Below are 24,181 nucleotides of genomic sequence, written 5' to 3' on the forward strand. Positions count from 1 at the left end.
TCGCTGGGTTTGCTGGGGCCTTTCCCTCGGGAGGGGATGCCACAGCGTGATGGTCTCCAACCATCATGTAACAAATAACAAGGACTCGTGTTTGGGGAGCCGGAAATGCCAAAAGACCTTACGTGTGTCCCGTCTGCCTCCACCTCTTCCTATGCCTGCCTCTCTTACTGTCCACATGTGAGTGCACGTTTCTCATGTATGAATGCATTTACATACTCAGCTAGTAATGTAACCTGAGGTATTGAACTAGGGCGTTGAGGAAGTTAAGCCTTATGTGTGGCTGGGCATGTCACATGTGTGAAAGAGTCCCTTTAAAGCAAAACATCTTATGCTTTGTCCATACGTGGTAAATTATCTTTATGAAAAATTATTGAAACATTTGTAGTTTTTAATTTTTGCTTCAAAGAGAGATTATCTTTCTCTCCTCAGTTTCCTGAGAACTGACATTTCAGGCATGACCCACCACCTGCATATTTTTGTAGTAAAACTTTATTGTAAAGAACTTGCAAATAAAAAAAAAACACGCTGTGAGATTAAAAGTTAAAAATATGTATTTCGATTTTGGAAACATGAAAACTATAAAAATCTGCAAAGAGCAGCCACAAAAATTGGGCTGCAGCCAGCTGTGATGGTACACATTGGTAGGCTATGCTGAAGAGGCAGAGGCAGGAGGATAACAAGTTTGAGGACTGAACTATAACTTTGGGGCTGGAAGATGGTTTAGTAGCTAAGAGCATTTGCTGCACAAGTTTGAGAGCCTGAGTTCAAATCACTAACACAAACATAAAACGCTGGGTATAGCTGCACACGGGCCCATAACTGCAGTGCCATGAGAGACAGAGACAAATCACTGGGGCGGGCTGGCTGCCCGCCTGCCTCCAGGTTCAGTAAGAGAACCAGTCTCATGGCAGTAAGGCGGAGTGACCAGTGACAAGGCAAGCCTCCAACATCTTTCTCTGATCTCAGTGCCCATCCACACACACAGACACACACACACACACACACACACACACACACACACACACACACGTGCACATACAATACACAAATACACACACGCACACAAATTCAGCTGGGGAGACAGCACCCTCAGTCGGTGAAGTGCTTGCCATGTGATCATGAGGACTGAGTCCAATCCCTAGCACCCATGTGAGAAAGCTGAGGCAGTGACATACACCTGTAATCTCAGTGCTGGGAAGGTGGAGTCAAGAGAACCCCTGGGGTTCACTAGCCATCCAGCCAACCTAACCCAATGAACAGATCTAGGCCAATGAAGCTCCTCTCCATAACCAATGTGAATGGATCCTAAGCAGTAATGTGTGAGGCCATCGTTTGGCCTCTAAACACATGTATGCATATGTACATACATACCTACAGACAGGCACATGTGCAGAGAAAAAAAAATATCATTGATGTATCAGTATGTGAGTGCCTGTTATCACTTTAAAAGATAAGTATCTTGGGGTTTTGCCTACTAGATTGAGAATACACATACAAATTCCAGTGTTTACAAATTGCTCCTCCATCCACATTATAATTGTACAACTGTTTGCAATCGTTTAGCATGACAGCGTGGCAAAATGTATTCCGTCCTTTTCTGGAGTTAGACACACAGTTATTTCCAGTTCTTCATCATGATGAATAACAAGACGTATGTTTTGTGTTGTCTCTATTTCCTATACACAAGTTCCTATGAGTCATATTGGTGGTCATGCTAAGGATTTGGTCCGTATTGCCAAGCTATTGTCTAAACGATGAAACTAACCTACGTTTTCATTCATTCGCCCTCTGACATTCAGTAACGTCAAGGTTGTTCATCTCATCTTTGACAAACCCATGCAGAAAAAGCAGATTCTTATTACTTTAATTTACACTGGTTTGATTTGTAATGAATAGTAACATTTTTCGTGTTCACTGGTCATTTGCACATGAATACACTTTAATGTGCAGAGCTGTTTTCTGCTGATGGCTTGGAGATAGTAAAGTGGAGTGGTGTGTGGAAAATCAATTTCTTTTTCTGCCTGAATTGTCTCATGAAAGTCAAAGTTGAGGTTTCATGGAATTCTGTTTCCCTTGTATTCAGAGAGCAGAACAACTCTCCAATACACTGAAAAAAATTGCAGCCGCCAAGACATTCTCAAACTTCAGTCTTTTCTACATGGATTTCGCCTTCCACGAAAGTAAGTGGCTTGTTTTTGTCTTGACAGTAGACAACAACCCCCCCAGCCGCAGTGGGAGGGGTGGGGGGCCATATTACAAAGCACACAGAGCAGACTAGGCAGGGTCAGCCCCGCCTACCTGACATGGTAGCTCTCTGCATTGGGGAGAGAAAAAGCATGAGGCATTTTTCTGACAGTGTGAGACTCAACATCACCTCCTCACTTCACCGTCATCTCTCAAAGCAACAGGAATGGTAGCCCATTGGGGAGAATTTGGGCCAGAAGTCTCTAGGCTAATGAGATCGCCTACGTTCACGTGTGTGCTAAAACTAGAGGGGACAGAAGGGAAAAGTGAGACCGTGCCTCCTGTGGTAGACTACTTTGAATAAGCCCAGACCTGAAACTAATCAAAAGCTCTTAGAGGGAGGGAAAAAAAAAAAAAAGTAGATCCAACTCTCTGGGAAGAATTTTTTTTTTTCATTTATTGCATTTTGTCACTGACAAGCAGCCACACAGACTCGGGTCTGCTAACTGGAGCCACTGATTTATCCTTTACATCTTGACTTTCAAAAAACAAAACAAAACAAAAAAAACTATTTATTGATTAAAACCTTCCCAAGATTAATTTTCATTGTTAAGCAATTTTTCTGCACTAGAAAAGCCCCTGTTGGTTGACTGCCAGCTGAGACGATGCTAATGAAATGCTTCAATGTGTGCAGCAGAGGGGAGATTTCTCATCTCTGTCCCTCACCCACAACCCCACAGCCCCCAGCCCAGGCATCTGGAGTGGAGCAGATGGCCATCATGAATTATTGAATATTACATTAGCTGACACGTTTTGCATTGCAGACTCTAATCCTTCAGCTCTGAACATCCTTTCAACAAGACTGATCTGTCTTTACTAGATTTCCTGCTTACATGACACATCTCTCTCATGGGGAGAGACATTTTTGATAAATAACCTCTCATTAAAATGCAGAGTTAAAGACTTATTAATGACTTCTTGGTGTAAACAAATGCACCTCCAAGTGATCTTTGATCATTACCATCCTTGAATGTGAGCAAAGTTATTAAAAATCTAATAATGCCTAACCTCCACGTGGGACATTTTTTATTGTCCAGGGTGATTTCTACAACCGTCATTCATTATCTCTGGTGCTGCAGGCAATTCGCTGGGCATCTCTCACCTCTCTGGTTCCAAATCTCCAAGAGGGGATTCCGTTTTAAGTGTTTTTATTAGCATGCATTAATTATGCATAATAATGGTTTCATTATGAAATTTCGAACATGCACATAATAGATTTCAGTCATATTCACCACCCACTACTTTCTCTTGTCCTCCTCCCCCACCCAATCAATATTCTTCCAATTTCCAGCTAGCCGCCCCTTACTTTCACATCCCTATGTCTATGTGGGGCACAACGGGTTTGATTAGGGGCATTTGCAGGTGCTTGGGTGGGAATTCGCTTACAGAAACAGACGCACCTTAGCCATGGCTACACCACTGAAGAAAACGTCTTTGTTTCCTCCCCCAACCATTTCCCACATATAAGTATTAAGTCCCTTGCTTGGAAATTCCTATCAACAGTGTAATCATTTTCCTGCTTCATAATCTCTCCACCATTTTTTTTTTAAAAACAATGTGAAGATCCAGCTTTGCCAGTCCTTTCTTATCCATCTGAAGTCGCCGAGCACCTGAACAGGGATGACATATGCACATAGTAAAAGAGAGAGTAGAGGCAGAGAAAGGTGTTCTGGGATCTGTCCGTAAGAACACCTCATGCAACATTTAATGACTATGTACTGCCATGACTGCTTCTGAGAGGGCCAGAATTTTTATCACCCTTTCAGGAACTATTATAATGTCTTGGCTTGTGGCCAAGTTAGGAATTTTAGACTTGAAATCCTAACATTTATTAGATTAGCTAGAAGGATCGTCCACTCCAGATCAATTTCTGGGGGTAACCTCCCATCCTAGAGATCATGGCAGCACATTACCACCCTGCTTGTAACTTACAACTGTAGAAAGAGCCTAGAATTTATAACCGTGTTCTTATCTCAGTTCAGGCACAGATCACAGAATTGTAGACCAGCAAGGACCCTGTAACTGTTAGCTGGCATCATCCACTGGCTCCTTTATCACTGAGTGTAATGCACCCCTATAGTCTTCCTTATAAGCATTCTCTTTCATGTGTGTGTCCAAACACTTCCTGTCATCTTTCATACCTAAGGAAATGCTTCCCCAAGTTCCCTGAGGAGGGTATGGTATAAATGTAGCTCATTATCACCCAGATGTCCTTTCATCAGAAGTGAAACTCGGTAGAAGCATTTATTAAATGTGCAGTCTGGAGTCCTGTGAACATTGTCCTTCTTTCCACACTGTGTGAGAGATGACTACCACACCACCAAAGCCCTCCAATTGTGAACTGAAATTCACAATTGCATGTTCTTGTGACAAAAAACTTCATAGCTGAGCATCCCTGTCACTTGGAGGAAGGCAGAAGACCTGTTCGTTCTCCATTGTGACAGCCTGGGTCCAGCACTGAAAGGTGACAGACAGCTCATGCGCTGATGTCGTTTTATTGTTTTGTTCTGTTTTTTGTTTTTGTCTTTTTGCTGACTCATTCTCCAACTGGTTATGAACAAAACAGAAGTAGCAAACTTGCCTCCAAAAAAATGTCAACTTGATCATGTGACATTCTTTCCCTTTCTACTTCACCTTCCCAGTGGTGGAAAGAAATACCACTTGGCTGATAAAGCCACTTTCACGTTGACAGTTTAAAAACACCTCCTACTGCCCTTGGCTTCAAAGACAGCCCAGCTGTAGTAAACTTAGACTCTTTGTTCCCTCCCCGGTATGAATGCAGATTTCTATTTTAAATATCAGCTAGCTTGCAATTCATCAAAGGAAGAGCTACCACATGCCCTATAAATCTTCCTCCACTGTTTCTGAGGTTCTTTGAAAAGATGTCTGTGAATGGAATTTCTCTGACTTACAGATAAAATATATTATGCACCAAATCCCTACAGATGCTCCATGATCTTTCAAGAAGCTAAATTTATTTCTTACAAAGCACAAATAGGAAGGACTGGGGGATAGCTGTGTTGGAAAAGTGCCTGCTACATAAGCATGTGGACCTGAGTTCAGATCCTCAGCACCCACATATGAGTAGGGTACAATGGCACGTGTCTAGACAGATCCCAGAAGCTCTTTCACCAGAGAGGCAAGACAAACTGGTGAGCTCCAAATTCAGTGAGAAGCTTTGTCTCAAGATTTTCCTACAGCCCCCCCACACACACACACAAATGGGAAAGACCAATTTGCCATATTGACTTTCATGGGCCCTCCCACTCTAAAATCAATTGAGGAAAAAAAATGCCATATCTACTGTTGCAGTTCTGAAAAAGTAGAATCATATCATGAAATTGTCACAAAGAGTCATTCCATGCAAATAAAAATGACCCTGAGATTTCACTATACACCCACCAGTATGGCTAAGATCAAAAACTCAAGTGACAACACATGTTGGAGAGGATGTGGAGAAAGGGGAACCCTCCTCCAATGCTGGTGAGAATGTAAACTTGTACAACCACTTTGGAAATCAATCTGGTGCTTTCTCAGACAATTAGGAATAGTGCTTCCTCAAGATCCAGCTACATCACTCCTAGGCATATATCCAAAAGATGTTCAACTATACAAGAAGGACATGCTCAACCATGTTCATAGCAGCTCTATTTTTAATAGCCAAAACCTGGAAACAACCGAGATGTCCCTCAGTTGAGGAATGGATACAGAAATTGTGGTACATTTATGCAATGAAATACTATCCAGCAATTAAAAACAAGGAAATCATGAAAGTTGCAAGTAAATGGTGGGAACTAGAAAAGATCATCTTGAGTGAGGTATCCCAGAAGCAGAAAGGCACACATGGTAGATACTCTCATAAGTGGATATTAGCCGTATAATATAGGATAAACATACTAAAATCTATACTCCTAAAGAAGCTAAACAACAAAGAAGACCATAGTGAAGATGCTCAGTCCTCATTCAGAAGGGCAAATGAAATAGACATCGGAAGCAGAAGACAGGGAACAGGACAGGAGCCTACCACAGACAGTCTCTGAAAGGCTCTACTGATCAAGGTATTGAAGCAGACGCTGAGACTCATAGCCAAACTTTGGGCAGAGTGCATGGAATTTTATGAAAGGAGGAGGAGATAGAAAGACCTGGAGGGGATAGGAGCTCCAAAAGGAGACCAACAAAGCCAAAAAACAAGAAGCAAAACAAAACTGGGCCCTGGGGTCCCTGCAGAGACTGATAACCCAACCAAGAACCACTCATGGAGAGGACCTAAAACCCCTGCACAGATGTAGCCCATAGACTCAGTCTCCAAGTGGATTCCCTAGTAAGGGGAGCAGGGGCTGTCTGAGGCATGAACTCAGTGGCTGGCTCTCTGATCACCTCCCTCTGGGGATTGCAGCCTTGTCAAGCCACAGAGGAAGAAAATGTAACCAGTCCTCATAAGACCTGATAGGCCAGGGTCAGAGAAAAAGGGTGGAAGATCTCCCGTATCAGTGGACTAGGTGAAGGCCATAGGAGGAGAAGAGGGAGAGAAGGAGGAAAGATTGGGAGGAGAGGAGGGAGGGGGCCACAGCCAGGATACAAAGGGAATAAGTTGTAATAAATAATTATTAAAAATTAAAAAAGAATCATTCCACCTGGTAATATTTGAGGTTCACATAAAACCTTGTAGTCTTGCCTGTGAGTTACCTATCCATAATTTTACAGTAAAAATGCCTCCCTCTGTATAGACACCAGTACCTACGAAGACACAAAAATTGTGTGGAAAAAAATGTTTCTCCTGTGGACTGACTGACTGTATTCTTGGTAACTGTGTGCCGTGTTCTTTCAATATTAACTATTATTTCATAGGGCAAACCGGTTAGTCTGAAGGCTGGACTCTGCCACATAAGTCTACAGAGCTGAAACAGAGTTTGGAAGAATGAAAAAGTTTCCCATGAGGGAGGAACACATTATTGTTGATACCATGTAGAACTGTTTGAGTATAGTGATGATGAGAATTCCTTAGCTGGGATAGCAGCCGTTTGGGCTAAACTTTTCACTCGATCGTTTCTGCTAATATGAAAAGTCCAAAAGTCATGTATGAGGCTTCCTACCACAGCACTCAAGAGAAACCCCAGAGATCTAGATCAAGTCCACAGCTCACTAGGTGTCTATTCGGTATAAAAGGTCTCTAACTCATGACTTTCCTCATTCACTTCTTGCAATGTTCCAGCAGGCTATATCTGAGGACTTGGTTGAGCTCAGTTCCTGGCCTGGTCTTATGAATACTACCGAGGAATTCTGAATATCTAGTAGTCATCTTGGGCTACTATATTAAAGTACCATAGCCTGGGTGGTCCATAAACAACAGAACTTTACTCACCCAGTCCTAGAGGATATAAATCCAAGACCACAGTGCCTCCACAGTTGGGTTCTGGTGAGAGCCCTCCACTGGCTTTTTAAACTATCTCATGGCAAAAGCTCTCTGGGACACATTTTATTAGGACACTACATCTATCCATGAAGGCTCCACTTCATGGCCTAGCTAGATCCCAAAGGCTCCACCTCTTATCAAGCCACAGCAGGATTAGTCTCTCAGGGTATGAACTTGAGAATGACCCCGACATCGGTCCATCCAGTATCCTGTTGGAGATCATCTTTATTCCTTCTTCCGTAAACACCTGCACAGCAGAAAGTGAGCTGAATCTAAAAATAAAGGAAATGAGTGAAGTGAAAAGTACAAAAGGAAATGGAAGCAATGTCACCTCCAAAGTCTCAATGACTGGAGGCTGATGTCTGTACTGGGTGGAAACCTTGACCCACCACGCGTTTGTCAATCTCTGTGTTAGAGACCTCCATATGCATTCAAGGAGAGAGGAGATGGATACCACAGGATAAAGAGCACCCAAGAGTTCTTAGAGGTGACCTCAGCTTTGCATTTGTAGAAACTCCTCAAATTCCTTGCTCTTTCACTGCAAGTAACTTGTCAGATGTTCAGACTGGAGGTGGATTTGATAGACAATCAACACAGAGCTAGAAATTTGAAAAGCAAGTCCCAGAAATGGGAATAAAAGTGACTCATCTCCTGGACAAGAGGGAGATTAAGAGGCTTAAGCAAGCATGAGTAGATTGCACAGCAGATGAGCAGGCTAAGTGGGACACAGGCCAGCAGCATCCCTGAGCAGGCAATGGCAGCCGTGCAGTCAGGAAGGGTGACCTGGAGCCCAGCATGACATGCTGGAGAATTTAGAGCATCTGGAATTGAACCTAAAACAGAGCTGTGCCCCACAAAAGAGGCAGAACAGATAAACAACTGGAAACAGAGGCAGGCCAGCTTCCTGGGGCCACTCCTTTTTACAGGACACTGCCGCCAAAGTCAGGAAACATACTGTGTGCCATCTGGTTTAGAAGAACCAGTTGATCCCTCTCTTTCATAAAACTAAGTGTGGCTTCCTTATCAGTGCAGCTGGTAGCTTTCCATTGAAAGAACAAATTCATTCCATTCCTCAGGAAAAAAAAAAAAAAAGAACCCTCCTCTATCAGCATAAGGCAATCTGGGTTTCCATATGGGGTCTACATCATAACTCAATGGCACAGTGAACAACTCATTTTGAGTCTTACAAGAAATGCAAATGCTAGTTGCCAACAGCAGCTTCTTCTAGCAACTACCAGAAAGTCCATCAGCACACTATAAAATGATCCCAAGGAGCAAGGCATGTTGGTGCTGTAATGCTAGTACTTGTGATGTAGGGGTGGGAGGCTCAGGAGTTCAAAGTAATCCTTATATATCTAGCAAGTGTGAGGCCCCTCTCAACCAAAGAAAGAAGAGAAAGAACCACCCTAGTACCATACTGCCTAAGAATACACTAAGCAGACCATCAGCATGACATTTCACCCTGAACGCTGACAAGGGGGACATTATTTGTCACCTCCGGGGGAAAGGGTGGAGCAGTAAGAGGGGACGGCATCTCTGCAATAACTACAAAAGCAACAGAGGATTGATTCAGTCTAATGTGGTGACTTCACCAGACAGTGTCTCCATCCTTTCCTGGAGTAAGAAAAAGGAAAGGGGGCATTCCTCTGCCCTTGAGGCTGGGGAGACTTGCAGAGAGAGGTGAGAAGAACAATTGGAATCGTAGCTGCACTTCTGGCTTCGATGAAGACCAGGAAAGTGAGGCGTTCTGGAAGGAACCGAAGTCTCGGATGATTCTGCCTGAAGGCTCTCTGGGGACTGCAATTTCCTTGAGGAAGTTTTACTGGCTTTGTGATATTACAACCTAGAATTAATTGCATTGCTGCCTGGGAGAAACTGACATGCATACTCTCTTATCCCTGTTGAAGGACAGTTTTATTACTTTTCGTCACTTTGGGGCTCATAATATTTTCTCTGTAGCCATGCTCTCTCTGAATGCAATGTTGAGATAATTTTATATAATTATATTTCTGACACCTTGTATGATTGTTAGGGGTGATTGCTTGACACACGTAGGCAGTGTCTGCAAATGGTGGCACATGAAAGGAGATGTTAGCAAAATGTCATCTTTGCTTCTGCAAAGAGGCATTGTGCCACCACATGAGGAAAAAAGATCAAATGGACTTAAATTGTTGCTACTCATTTTAGCGCTCACTTGACTTCCCCTGCCCTCCCTGCCACACAAGGCAGATTCACCAGCTTTTTCACACATGTTCTTTCTTGACTTAGAAAAAAAAAATCACATAATGGGTAGATCATTGCTGTGCAGAAAACTCCCAGCCCAAAGCATAGCTCAGAAAAAGCCATGATGAGATAAAACAAGGCCTGGCAGGGTAGATTTAAGGGGGGTTGGAGAGATGGCTCAGTGGTTAAAAACACTGGCTGCTCTCCCAGGACCAGGGTTCAAGTCTCATCACCCACATGGTAGCTCAACACCATTTTTAATCCAGGGATCTGCTGCCCTCTTCTAGTCTCCATGTACACAGACATGCATGCAAGCAAAACATTCATACACAAAAATTAAAAGAGTAGGAGAGATTAGATGACATCATATGAGCTCCTTGTCCTTGGCATTAGGAAACTCATCTGTAACCCTCTGATTGTGTGTTTTCTAGTCATAGAGGAGTGGCAGAAAAGAGGTGGCCAGCCGTGGCAGCTTATTGAAGCCGTAGATGGATTCCACCCCAATGAGGTAAGTGATCACGTGGTGGTCACTGAGACTCTCTGCTTGGTTTTCTAAAGTATATGTATGCATTCATATATTTGGTTTTTATCCTATTTTATTCACAGAAGGATTTCTACAGAGTGTACACATAAGTAACATAGAAATTAAAAAAAAAAAAGAATATGAGAATCAGAGAGAAAGTAAAACAAGACAGAAAAAGTTTACCAGCATCTTAGATGTAGCTTCTTCAGTTTGTAGACTATGTGCAGGGCAGTCCCAGGGTTTGCTAGTAGCCAATGAGAAATGAGTCATCTGCCATGCCTTCCATAAAGAAAAAAAATAATGCTTGTAAAGTATGATCAAAACACATCATGTACATGTATGAAATTCTAAAAAAAAAGTAAAACATATTATACTTAATATAGTAACAATTGCAAGGATTTCTGAAATTGAGATGTGTGGGGGAAACTTCTGTGGATCTCTCTAGAAAGAACAATGTGAGAGAACAATGCCTTTAGCGACATCCTGCAGTAAGAGCATCCTTCAGGGCGTATGAAGTGGCTCTGCTCTGGCTTCTTTACAGTACATGGGGGCTGGAGGCTGGGACTTGGTAATTCTTGTCCCCACTCCCCTCCCATTCTCCTGCCTTCCGCCATAGAGGCGCCACTTTTATCTGTCCCATGTACTTGACTTGCTTGTGACATTTCTATTTTAAAGAGAAGAAAGCATGGGGGAGGTTCTTGTGGCATTTGAAAGTCCTGAAAGCTGGTTCTCCACAGGGAGGGATAGCCATTTGCCTCGGGCAACCCTCTCTCACCATAGGCATTCTGACCCAGCTTTAGTCAGTGTGGAATGGCAATGACGAGCCCCCCCCCCCCCCCCCCCCCCCGCACACTGGCTGAGTGCAGGAAGCTCCAGACATACCCTTGAGAACCCGAGTGGAATTCATCTGTCCCATCCCTGCGCTCAGCAACTTTCTGTGGGCATGGTGAAGAATTACCTCAAAAGGAAAGAAAGAGGAAAGACAGTGCTGCCTGAAGAATGAACAGCAGTGAAGACCACAACTCACCCTAAACCTGAAAGGGAAGATTAACTTCACTGTTTAAAACAACCGATTTCTAAAAATCTTAATAATGCACTCAGAATATTTAAGTTCTGTGTATCAAATGGATAAATTGCTCAGAGAATTATTGACTAGAAACTAGCTATTGGGATCTGGCTTCACAAAAAAGGTGGGGTCTATTTTTCTTTTTTTAGGGTTATGTGATGTTCCAGTCCCTTTTTTTAGAAGAGGATTCATTGTATTCCCCAGGCTTCTGGGATCAAAGGATTCTTCCTGCCTCAGTCCCCACCTAGTCAGAACTAAAGGCATGTAGAACAGTTCCTCCCTCTGAGGTAGGAGTTCTTCGGCTCCTCTTTCTATGGAGGATGGAGAAATGAAAAAGAGCTCAGCTACGGGGTCACCTTAAACCAAACACAGAAGATGCTCAAAGCTTAAAGACATCTTCGTCCCGTCCCTCAGGACATACTTGTTTGCCATATCAAATATCAACCTGATCCTGACTGACTCTTAAAATAGTTTTAGGGCTCAAGATCCATCAGACTGGGAGCCTATCCTGCTGTACATCTGATTTACCTGCAATTGGTTATTGAAAACATAATCCTAAAGCATACTATGTCCCATAGTCTTACCTTACGATCCCTTTAGGGTTTATTCCACCATGGAATGAGTGAGTGATAAGTGAGTGAACGTGGCACAGCCATGTCTAAAATGGACAGCAGGGGGACACCACGCTCAAACCCTCCTATCCATCACACATATGAAGCTGAAAAGTCCAGACTGGCAACTTGCCATCCAGCAGTATGTGTTGAGTACCTACCCAACTGCCAAGCACTGTAAGAACTCTGGAATGAACAGGAAACCATTTTTTGTTGTTGTTGTTTAAAATTATAGCATACAGCAGGAGAGAGATGAAGGAATAGATAATTAAATATCAGGTGGTAACTGCCTCCAAGTGGGCAAGCAAGAAGGATGTCATGGGAGATGAGAAGGGAAGAGAGCAGAAGATGATGTTGGGAAGGGGTGTCTGGAGGATGAGACATCAAAACTACAACCACGCATAGCAGAGGAAACGGAAGAGGCAGGGAAGAGCTGGAGAAGTGTTTCAAGCATAGGAAACAGCACAGGCAAAGATCTGAAGATGAGAAAAAGCTGAGAGTGCTGGAGGGAATTCACATGTTTCAGTGCAGCCTGCACAGAGAGAACGCGAGTGGGATGGAGAAGAAAGAAGAAAGGATCCAAAGCAGATCCCAGGAAGTCTGCATGGACTTTATCTTTTTACTATGAGGAATGAGGCCGGTGGGTGTTTACAAGCCAGAAATCAGACTTATATTCCTAAAAGAAAACTATAGTAGGACTGTGTTATAGCTCAGTGATACAGAGCCTGTCCAGAATGGCTAAAGTTCTGGATTTAATGCCCTCACCATATCTATACCTTTATCTCTGCCCAAATCTACAACTCTGTCTGCAGTGGTGATTTGGATAAGGCTTTGGTGGAAAGAACTGGGAAAAATAAAAAAGTTAAGTTAAGCAGAGAAAATATACCACAAAGACCCAAGACCCAGAGTCACAGCCTGTGGAAATTGTTGGCAAAATTTTATCTACTTTATTTGGATTCTTATACCTCTACCTCCCTACCAACCCCGGCCCCCAATACTAGGTAAGAGAGAAAGAAGAGTAGAGTGGAAGGGAGACATAGACTCTTCTAGACCTAGTTCCTTGGGGCAAGTCCAGTCTTCGTAGTCAGGAAATCTAGCAAAACAACAAGGGCGTTTCCATGAATCAAGCCCTTCATTCCTGTTCAACCTTGAACCTGCCCACTGCCAGAGACACACAACACAGGTGCGTTCAAATTGCTGAACAGCCTCAAGGGTCTCCATTTGCCTCAACTCCAGCAGCATTAGTTCATGATACACGATAGCCCTGGGAAACTTTACAGAGGCCCCACACAGTCCCTGCTTAGAGACAGGGAGGGGCAGGAAGGAGAAGAGTCTGGGCCAGTGAACCCGCTTCCTGAGCAGTCACCCCAAGCTGGTCCTGTTGGCAAACCACCAACCACCATGTGTTTAATTCGCTATATCATTCATTCACTGTAGAGAGCCTGGAGCTGTGAACTGAAATTCCTTCTTCAATGTGATTGTTTAACTATATCGTACACAGCTGCCATGTTTTCAGTTTGCAGATCTAAAATCAGTTGCCTCCACACATGGCCAGGTCCAAGAGACTGTGTTTTGGGGCACGTGAGGAGGGCTGAGGAAGGCGGCAATGCAGAGGGCGCTTCACTGCTGTCTCTGCAGAGCTCTGAATGCTCTTACTGCAGACAAAACACAAGGAGGGCAGATTTTCAGCTTTGTTCTCGTGAACCCTGCATTAAATTTAGCAGCAGTTCAACTTCAAAGGCATCAAGCTGTTTTAAGGTCTCAATGAAATCTATATAGTCCTGCTCTGAATTGTATTTCCTCTTTTTAAAGTATTACAGAAAGGTATTTTTTTTCAGTATTTTCTTCTATGGTTATTTCACTAAAAAGTTCTTGATTTTGTAGGAAAAAAAGACAAAAAATAAAATAAAACAGGTTAGGGAGAGGAAGGGTGAGAGACTTCCAGATAATCCAAAGCCAAGGTCACTGCTGGAATTCTGCCCTCTTGGTATTTCTTACTCAACTTTGGGAGGTGAACTTCAAACGCATGCATTTGCGTGGGGTTGGGGCGCCTCCTGAGGAAGGGCTCCTGTCAAGAGCAATACAGTTGGCCCAGGAAGCATGGCTTAGCTTAAGGCTTGTCATCAGAGGGAGGAGAAATTTGCAAGGTGTAGGTGGCATGGGTGAGGACTAGAAAGTCACGTCCTCCCTACCACTGCCCGCCTCAGCCCCAAAGGATCAGGGCCTGTGAGTAAAAACTGAGACACGCCACCCAAAAGTTACAGAAGAGAGTTGAATCTTCTTGTTTTGTGGACTCTTCTAAGAGAAATTTTAGGAAGAACAAAATATCTTCAGGAGATCTGGAGATACGGTTTTAGCAACACCTAGGCCTCTGACTGACAGTAGAAAGGAACCTTAGAGCAGTACAGCCCCTCAGACATGCTTTTCCTTGAAAAAGCCAGTTACACAAGCAGCTATATGCATGCCACAGTGCCCACAGGATGAGTAACTGAACTCTGCTCAGTCAAGGCCTTGCAAAAGCACAGAGGCAATGAGTCAGGGAAATGGGGTCCTTACTGCCCATGACTTCATTTTAAGGGCAATAGTTGCCCCCAAAGCGTGAGGTATTTGTGGTGTCGTCCGTTCTTATTACTTTATTCAAACCCTCATTGTTGAAACAGGCTCATTTGCTGAGCTGATGATGACATCCAAACAAAGGCACCACTATCGGCCTCCTAAAACTGCACATTCAGTACGTGTACACAGTCTGCTTCAGAAGCAGTGTTTCTCAGCTATAGCACATACGGGATTTTCTGGGGCAGAACAAGCAGCTGTAATGCTGTGTGTCTTGTTCTCTCCGTGGTTCATCCTGTGGGTTGTTCGTGTGTAAGCTCAGAGAAAGCATTCTTTCAGGAAACACAGTCAATGCTAGAGACTTGCTTTGAAAGACATACTTTAAGACTCTTGTCCTAAAGCCTTGTCCTTCAGAACAAATGTAGTTGGTGTTGATACTGTAAAAGAAAATGCAACACCAAAGCATGTTGCTCTGTGACATTTAATGTTCACTGTCTAAATCAGTGTTTCTCCAACAACCCTTACACAGGGCTTGCCTAAGACCATCGGAAAACATAGATATTTACATTATGATTCATAACAGTAGTAAAATATGAAGGAAGTAGCAACAGAAATAATTTTATGGTTGGGGTCACCATCACATGAAGAATTGTATTAAAAGGTCACAGTATTGGGAAGGCTGGGAACCACTGTCGAAATTCTAGTTAAAGGGGAAAACTCACTTTAAAAAGTTTGTTTTGGGAGGGGGAAAAAAAAGGAAAAGATTCCCTTGCAAACCTTTAAGCTAACTGTATTTTCTGTGTTTAACATCAATCTGAGCCAGCACAGAAGAAAGCAAAGTGAGTTCTTTTTAATTTTTATTTTTTTATATTAATTACAGTTTATTCACTTGGTATCCCAGCTGTAATTCCTTCCCTTATTCCTTCCCAACTCCACCCTCCTTTCCTCATCTCCTCCTATGCCCCTCTGCAAGTCCACTGATAGGGGAGGTCCTCCTTCCCTTCCATCTGACCCTAGCCTATCAGGTCTCATCAGGACTGGCTGCATTGTCTTCCTCTGTGACCTGGTAAGGAGGAGGTGATCAAAGAGCCAGCCATTGAGATCATGTCAGAGACAGTCCCTGTTCCCCTTACTAGGAAGCCCACTTGGACACTCAACTGCCATGGGCTACATCTGTGCAGGGGTTCTAGGTTATCTCCACGAATGGTCCTTGGTTGGAGTATCAGTCTCAGAAAAGATCCTTGTGCCCAGATTTTTTTGGTTCTATTGCTCTCCTTGTGGAGCTCCTATCCCCTCCAGGTCTTACTATCTCCCCCTTCTTTCATAAGATTCCCTGCACTGGGATGTGGAGAAAGGGGAACCCTCCTCCATTGCTGGATGGGAATGTAAACTTGTACAACCACTTTGAAAATCAATCTGGCACTTTCTCAGGCAATTAGGAATAGCACTTCTTCACGATCCAGATATACCACTCCTAGGCATATATCCAAAAGATGCTCAGGTACACAACAACGACATTTGCTCAATCATGTTTGTAGCAGCTTTATTCGTAATAGCCAGAACCTGGAAACAATCCAAATGTCCCTCAACTGAAGAATGCATACAGAAATTGTGGTACATTTACATAATGGAATACTACTCAGCAATTAAAAACAAGGAAATCATGAAATTTGCAGGCAAAAGGTGGGATCTAGAAAAGATCCTGAGTGATCTTTTGCAGGCAAAAGGTGGGATCTAGAAAAGATCCTGAGTGATCCTGAGTATCCCAGAATCAGAAAGATACACATGGTATATACTCACTTATAAGTGGATATTAGACATATAATAGAGGATAAACATACTAAAATCTGTACACCTAAAGAAGCTAAGGAAGAAGGAGGATCCTGGGTAAGATGATCAATCCTTACTCAGAAAGACAAATGGGATGGACTTTGGAAGAAGGAGAAAACAGGGAATAGGACAGGAGCCTACCACAGAGGGACTCTGAAAGACTTTACCCAGCAGTGTATCAAAGCAGATGCTACATGCAAAGTGAGTTCTTTATCAGAGAGATGTCATTTGGGAAATCTAATGCCAGTATCTCCTCAAGTTGGTATCAATTTTTTCCAGTCCCCTCAAATACCCAGCAGTGAACACAGACCAATAGGACACTTGGCACAATTCCTGATCATCAAATAATTAAATCAAACACTGTTCTACTTCAGGAAGCCAACTTGAATTCAGAAACCACTTCTGGCTTTACTATGTTCTTAATTGCAGATGTTCATACAAATCTGTATGACTTGTATGTGAAATGGCCTTCACAGACTTATGTGTGTGAAGAGTTTGTCCTTTGGTGGCAGCATTGTTTGGGAAGGCTGTGCAACCTTTTGGAGTGTCCCTGGCTGGCAGAAATAAGTCCCTTAGGAACACTTAGATCACTTTGAAGGTTACATCTGTCTCTGGATCTGGGTTGAGTGCTCTATTGCCTGGCCCACTGGGATTTGACCCACCATGGTGTAAACAGGTTGTGCCACAAGCCCCACCGACACGGATAAAGTGGTTCTGGCAGTTGCCATCCTTTCTCACCACTGTGGACTGAAACCCTCTGAAGCATGGGCCAGCACGAAGCCTTACAGGCCTTAACTTACTTCTGCTTGGTACTTAGTCACAGAAGCAAGGAAAGCAGCCACAAGATCTGAGTAAGGAAGTGGATTCTGAAAGGTTGATCAAAGAAAAGACATGGGAATCTGGCCATGGTGGTGCATGCCTTTAATCCCAGCACTCAGGGAGACGGAGGCCGGTGGATCTCTGTGAGTTCAATGACAGCCTGGTCTACAAAGTGAGTCCAGGACAGCCAAGGCTACACAGAGAAACCCTGTCTCAAAAAAAAAATCATCTAGAAAAGACATGGGAGACTTACTGTTAATACAGAGATCCCAGTTAACCACACCACTCCCTCACCTTCTATTGGACAAGATTTCATTCTATGGATGTGTTCAGCATGCCAATGAATGAGCCAACAGTCTAGGTACCCCCTGCACTGGGATGTGTGTATTGACTGGAAAAGACCCCCTTGAACACCAGGAAAATGTGTAATAAAGTGTCCGTCTGTAAAATAAATACAGTCTGATGAAATACAGAGCATAAAGACGGTGTAAAGGTAAAGACAGGGTAAAGACAGTGATATAAATCTACATTTACAATGAAATAGACCAACATGGAAATATGCTGGTAATGGAGAGCCAAGTAAGTATATGGACAATAACACAACTCTGTGCCTCTGCCACATTCCTAGGACTGTTTGCCAAAAAGCGTTAGCATTATAGGTTGTGCATTTCGTTTTAGAGAAGTATGTATTTTTAAATACTTTATGTACAGATGAACATACCTTTGTATGCATGAGTGAATGTGTATGTGTAATCTGAAAAGACCTATGCCCAGTGTTAGGAAAGGATGCCTCCATTTTAATTACAAATCATTTTTATTCTGTTTTTTGTTTGTTAAATTTTCTGTCCTGGAATAACTATACGGGCCTAAACCATGAAGAGAGACAAACAAAAGACTTAGACTGTGATTAAAAAAGAACTGGCATGGAATAAAGGAAGTAAAAGACAACTACTTGTCTCCCTGTGTGGTGCATCATGGGAATGGCAACAGACAATGGGTAGAGGAGAAGCCCGTAGAGGGCACTCAGTGAAGAGAAATGAATGAATGAATGAATGAATGAATGAATGAATGAATGAATGAATGAATGCCTATAGTAGATCATTTCCTCACAGGTCTCTAGCATATTGGCATGCCAGTCTCATTGTAGACACAGTATTTCAGCAGTGCACACTCACAAATACATTAATCTCTGTTAGAGTGACAGCCAATTAGTTGCTTTCAAATCAGTCATCACAAACTCAAATCTGAGCTCATTCGTTTTCACTTTCCTCCTCGTGCCTTCATCCCTATCTCTTCCCTTAACAATACGGAAATTAATGCCCTCAAAGGCCTTGCTACCTCATAATCGTTAAAAAGACAATTTAAATGTGTCAAGTTGAAAGTTTAAAAAAAAAATCACGCCAGTAGCTTCCCACAGACCTGGAAGCAGCATCCTTTACTGAGGAATGTCAGGAAAAGTCGCTGGAAGACCAAGCTCCCGTCCTCAAATACCATCTATGCCTTGTGTGGGAGGTACTCCCACCCAGGCCAGTGGTCTTCGTGAGCCTTACTGCTGAGTTTCAGTACAAAGAAGAAAGTATGTGGTATGTCGGTAGATGTGTGGTGTGTGTAGCCGACGTGTGTGCTGTGTGCATACTGTGTATTATATGTTTTCTCTAATGTGATGTATGGATGTTATCAAGTTCGCATACTTAGGCCAATATAAACTAGCGTAGCACTGAGGAAATCAGTGTGGAGGTTCCTCACAAAACTAAATCTACTCTGTGATCCAGCTGTCCGCTTCTTGGAATCAGCACGCCACAGAGACCCTTGCACATTCGTGTTTACCGCAGCACTATTCACAACGGCCCATGTATGGAGGCAGCTTAGACGCCACAAAAGAACAGACGGAGATGTGACGTGCTCAGTGGAGTTTTGTTCAACCATAAAGAATGAAATCACGTCATCCATAGAAAAGTGATGTGGCTGGAAATCATCGCATTAAGGGAAATCATCGTGATGAACATGAGGAGAAACATCACATTTTCTCTCATTTGCATAATTTAGCTTTAAATCTATATGTATGTGATGAAAGTAAAAAAAGGCTATATGGGAAAAGATAGAGCCTAATTGTAGGGAGGGGGACAAGAGAGGATATGGAAAGGGAAAGGGGAGACAGACATCATGTGTTCTCATTCATATGCAGAACCAGATTTAAAGGTTCTGTGATCCACATGTGTGCAAGCTCGTGTGCATGCTTTTGGTCGTGCATGCACACATAAATGATGAAGCAGAAGGGCATCTTTTCAGTGAGAAGGAACCAGGAGAAGGAGGGAAGGCAGAGTGATGGGATGGATACATCAAGTGAAATGATATGCATGTATGAAAATTTCATGAGTAACCCCTGTATGTACGCTTACTAAAAAGTAAGATGTGAATTCATTTGCATGCTCCGTGATCCCTTTTCCCTGGTTGGGCAATCTAGCCAGCCCACCTAGGAAGAGGCTCCTGGCAGTCCTGATGGGACCTAATAGGCTAGGGTCAGACAGTAGAGGAGGAAGACTTCCCCTATCAGTGGACTAAGGAACAAGATAGGGGAGAAAGAGAGAGGGAGGGTGGGACTGGGAGGAGATAAGGAAGGGGGCTACAACTGGTAATCAAAGCAAATAAACTGTAGATAATATTCTTAAAAAAAAGTCACCTAGAGGGGACAGGAGCTCCCCAAGGAGAACAACAGAACCAAAAAATCTGGGCACAGGGGTCATTTCTGATACTGATACTACAACCAAGGACCATGCATGAAGATAACCTAGAACCCCTGCACAGATGTAAGACATGGCAGCTCAGTATCCAAGTGGGTTCCCTAGTAAGGGGAACAGGGACTGTCTCTGACATGAACTCAGTGGCTGGCTCTTTGATCACCTCCCCCTGAGGGGGGAGCAGCAGCCAGTCCTGATGAGACCTGATAGACTAGGGTCAGAGGGAAGGGGAGGAGGACCTCCCCTATCAGTGGACTTGGAGAGGGATATGGGAGGAGATGGGGGTGGGGATTGGGAAGGGCTGAGGGAGCTGGGATACAAAGTGTATAAACTGTAATTTATAAAAAAAATAATAATAATTAATTAATTTTAAAAAAACCGTTTTAAGAGACAGTACCAAAAAAGTGAAAAAGAAGCAAAATGGTTACATGCTTAATTGGATACATGGCCGAGGGGGACACACAATGTAGTGTTTGTTTGGCATGCACAAGCTGCTACTGAGTTCGAGCCTCAATACCTGACAGTGAAAGTCTAATTGGATTGAAATTTCTTAGGTCTGCCTCAGAAGGTTCTGGAATGCATAAAAATTCTAGGGCTGATTAATGCAATGACTCAGTCGGTTATGGCTTCTTTTTTTTTTTCTAACAATTACTAAAATATTACACAAAGCTCAGACCCAGAAACAGCTTTTGATCGTTGACTCTGTCCTAGTTATGGTGCAACCTGACCCGCAGAGTGCCGAAAAGCTCCCTGATGTCTCGCTGCACTGTCAGGTGCCACGGCGAACTGCCCTTGAAGATGCTGTCCCTTCCATTCCACAGTGCGTTCCTCTCTCAGGCCCATGGCAATCACACTCTTCTTATTTTCAGCATTAGATGTTACTGTTGAGATATAGCCATTTGGCCCAAGTACCAGCCAGGCCCATTTACTAAATGCATCATCTGCTGAGAAAAAAAAAAATAAAAATCCTCATCCAGGGCACATGGTGATGGGCAGAGGACCAGACAACCGAGACTAGATCCCGCTGCCACTGGGGATACAGAAAATCTAGTATAAAGCTACAGAAGCCAGTAAAGTGGCATTTGGCGAGAGAGCCGGTACTCAGCCTGCTTGGATTCCAGCCAAGCAGTCCATAGTCAGTGTCTTTTTCAGAATCCAAGCCCCAGCAATCTACCTGTCCACCCTCATCTTACGGGTTCCTGTGGCTCTGTGACCACAGCATTTTTTCTCCTGTGTCATCTGTACACACTGTGGCCTCTGTCATATTCACAGCTTCCCCAAGAAACATCCAGAACCCAGGCTTGAAAGTTCAGCTTCTCCCAAGAAGGCCTGCCCTCTCCCTTCCATGTGAGTTTAATATTTCCTCCCTTCTGGTGTGAGAGTCTCTCTCACAACCATCCAGCTGTGGGGTCATTCCACTTCTCTGGCTCCTGGACTGACCAGGAGTTCCTCCCAGGGAGGCTTCCTCTACTCATCAGCACCCAGGCCTTAGGCCACAAGAAGAATTGTTAGTTGCCTACTGGAATACAGCAGTGGGTTTTTGAGAACATGTGCTTGTTCTATGTTTCTAAGTCACAAATCCAGGAAACAATATACATCTTAAAACGGTATACATCTGTTACTTTGAAGGTTTTGATGGTCATAGTTTAACTTGGTCCTGTCCTTCAGATGTCAGAAGAATAAAATCAAAGTGGTTTACCTGGGCTCTTGGACCATCCAGGGACAGAACTGGGAAAACGGTGTCACACTTACTTGGGCTGAGGATTCGGCATTAGGCAGAAGACCCAGCTTTTTCCTGTACCTTAGCTGGAAGCTGGCATCCGATCACTGCTTCTTGATGTCATCAGCCCAGCAAGACCAAGTTCTACATAAAGAAACACAACCATTGATGTGACATCTGTTCATCACCACTGTGTCACTTAGGATAAAGTGATAGCCCCACCCAGCGCAGGGGAAGGGATCCAATACAGAAAGATGGAAGCAGGGGTCTCAGGAATGGTCCTCAGGTCTTAACACCATGGAAGATGCTGAGCTATGAATGAGACATGTCCCCCAGACTCTAATGTTAAATTCAAGGATCTCCAGCTAACAGTGCTGTTGTGAGAGGTGAAGTAAACCTTAGGAGATGGAACCCGGCTGAAGCAAGGGAGTCCCTGAGAGTGGGCTTTTAAGGAAGATCTCGACACTAGGCCCTACCTGTTTCTTCTTTGCTTCCTATTGGCCATGAGGTGAACAACTGCCCTCTACCATACTATTGCTCCATGATGTATCTGCAGGCCATCGGTAGAAGAAATTCTTCCTCTTTTAAATTGTTTCTCTTCGATAATATTAGCACTGATATGATAAAGGGTTTAAGAAAAAGGATTACTAAATCATGATGGTCAGTTTGTTATTTTGTTGTTGTTTGACAAGGTCTCACATATACAGGCCTGGCTTCAGCCATACCATGTAGCCCAGGGATGGACTTGAGCTTCTCGTCTTCCTGCTTCTACCTCTTGAGTGGTGAGATTAGGCATGTGCCTCAGTGCTTCTGTGTGCTAGGCAAGCTCCCCGCCAACTGAGCGCCATCCCAAGCCTGCTGGTTGGTTCCTTTCTGTTAAGCCTCCTCTGACTCTCTTGCAGGTGGCTTCACTGATGCTAGCAGATCGTGTCTGGAAGAAGATACAGCTCCAATGGCCTCATGTCCTAGGAAAGGAAAACCCATTCAATTCCCAGATTGAAGAGGTGTTTGGAGACCAAGGAGGACACTGAGCATCTTCAGAAGGAGCATCACTGGGGAAGAGAAAGATGAATAAATCGTCCCACCCACCCATTCCAGGGGCTGCTGGGCCACAGGTCCAGAGGACTCTCTCCAGCAGCCTCTCTGCAGACCACTTTACTCACAGTGGGGGACAGACATGAATGCCAATGTGATGCCCACCTCAAGTCTCCCCAATGTAACCCTGAAACACCCTTTTAAAAGTACTTTGAGGATCATTTCAAGCATGGCAATATCCATGCCGCTCAGCAGTCTATTGTTCTAGAAAAGGCTTCTAAAATAGTAAACCACCCCAGGATGCTTAGCAGCTTACACAGGGTCTGCACCAGGGATTGAGACTCTCCCTGTCGGTTACTTAAAGGTGGCCTAGGAAGCTGAGACTCTTAGTACAGTTGCAGACTTGCTGTAGGTAGGAACAGTCAAGTTTCCATGGCCCTCCTTAAAACTTCCCAGTAATCCCAGCAGTCAGTATACTAAGAGCTTTTCCTAATAATAAGGACTTTGTGTTATTTTCTATAGAAATAATTTTTAAAAATAAAGTGTATTCCTTATTGATATTATTAATAGTTTCTTTTTAAATTATTCTCTGATGGGTTTATGCCTTTATATAGAATGCATCTTGTATGCTCTTACCCACCCCCTATCTTCTCCTATTTCTCTCCTACTCCTGTTAATTCCCCTCCTCCCTACAAATTCTTTTCCCACATTCTAGTCTGTTATATTTACTTTGAGACCCACTGAGTTTAACCAGGGCTGTCTTCACAATGATGAATTTATCACTACCCGCTGGAGCGTGGTGGGCTCACCAGTGGGGATACAGCTGGAGACAATGTCTCCCCTTCCTCCAGCATATATCAAAGGACAGTAGTTCCCCAGAGATGGGTAGCTTTATTGACAGTTGTAGGGAATCTTTTTCAGCTACCTAAATCAGTATGGGTAAAGTTACGTAGATGTTCAAGAGTGTCATCACAGTGGCATCCCTGTACCAAATTTCCTTAGGAAGTAGGCTACGAAAGGCTCACTGTCTGTCTGTAGTAGTCAACAGTCCATGTTTATAGCTTCTGCACCTTTGGATTCATTCAACCACAGATCAAAGGCATTAAAAAAAAAAAAAACTAGTTATTCCCTAGCAATGCAGTATAAGAACAGTTTCCACAGCATTCATGTTAGATTAAGTATTCTACATGCTGTGGCTTAATCTTAAAGGCCTCACAAAGGCCCATGTGTTATAGGCTTGGTTCGCAGCTTAGTGCTCCTGGGAGGCACAGAAACAGGAGTGTAGGGCTAGTGAAAGCACAAGGTCATTAGGGGCATGCCCTCAAAAGGCCTTGTAGGACCCAGATTCTTCCTTTTCCTCTCATTTGTACCCAGCCATGAGATAAATGCTCCCTCCGTGCTTCCAC

The 24,181-nt window shown here is 43.6% G+C and overlaps 1 protein-coding gene across 1 annotated transcript in view; it reads left to right on the forward strand.

Annotated features, from left to right (window-relative positions):
* Positions 1-23,247, forward strand: part of Aoah (acyloxyacyl hydrolase) — a 218,265-nt gene extending 195,018 nt beyond the window's left edge. The window contains exons 19-21 of the mRNA XM_055597240.1: positions 2,084-2,180; positions 10,312-10,388; positions 22,643-23,247. Coding sequence (XP_055453215.1) covers positions 2,084-2,180; positions 10,312-10,388; positions 22,643-22,771 — 303 coding nt within the window. The 3' untranslated portion in view covers positions 22,772-23,247. The remainder of the gene's footprint in view (positions 1-2,083; positions 2,181-10,311; positions 10,389-22,642) is intronic.
* Positions 23,248-24,181: the final 934 nt, after the last annotated feature.

The sequence above is a fragment of the Psammomys obesus genome, unplaced genomic scaffold, assembly GCF_907164565.1.
Source record: "Psammomys obesus unplaced genomic scaffold, mPsaObe1.curated_primary_1811, whole genome shotgun sequence".
Classification (NCBI taxonomy): Eukaryota; Metazoa; Chordata; class Mammalia; order Rodentia; family Muridae; genus Psammomys; species Psammomys obesus.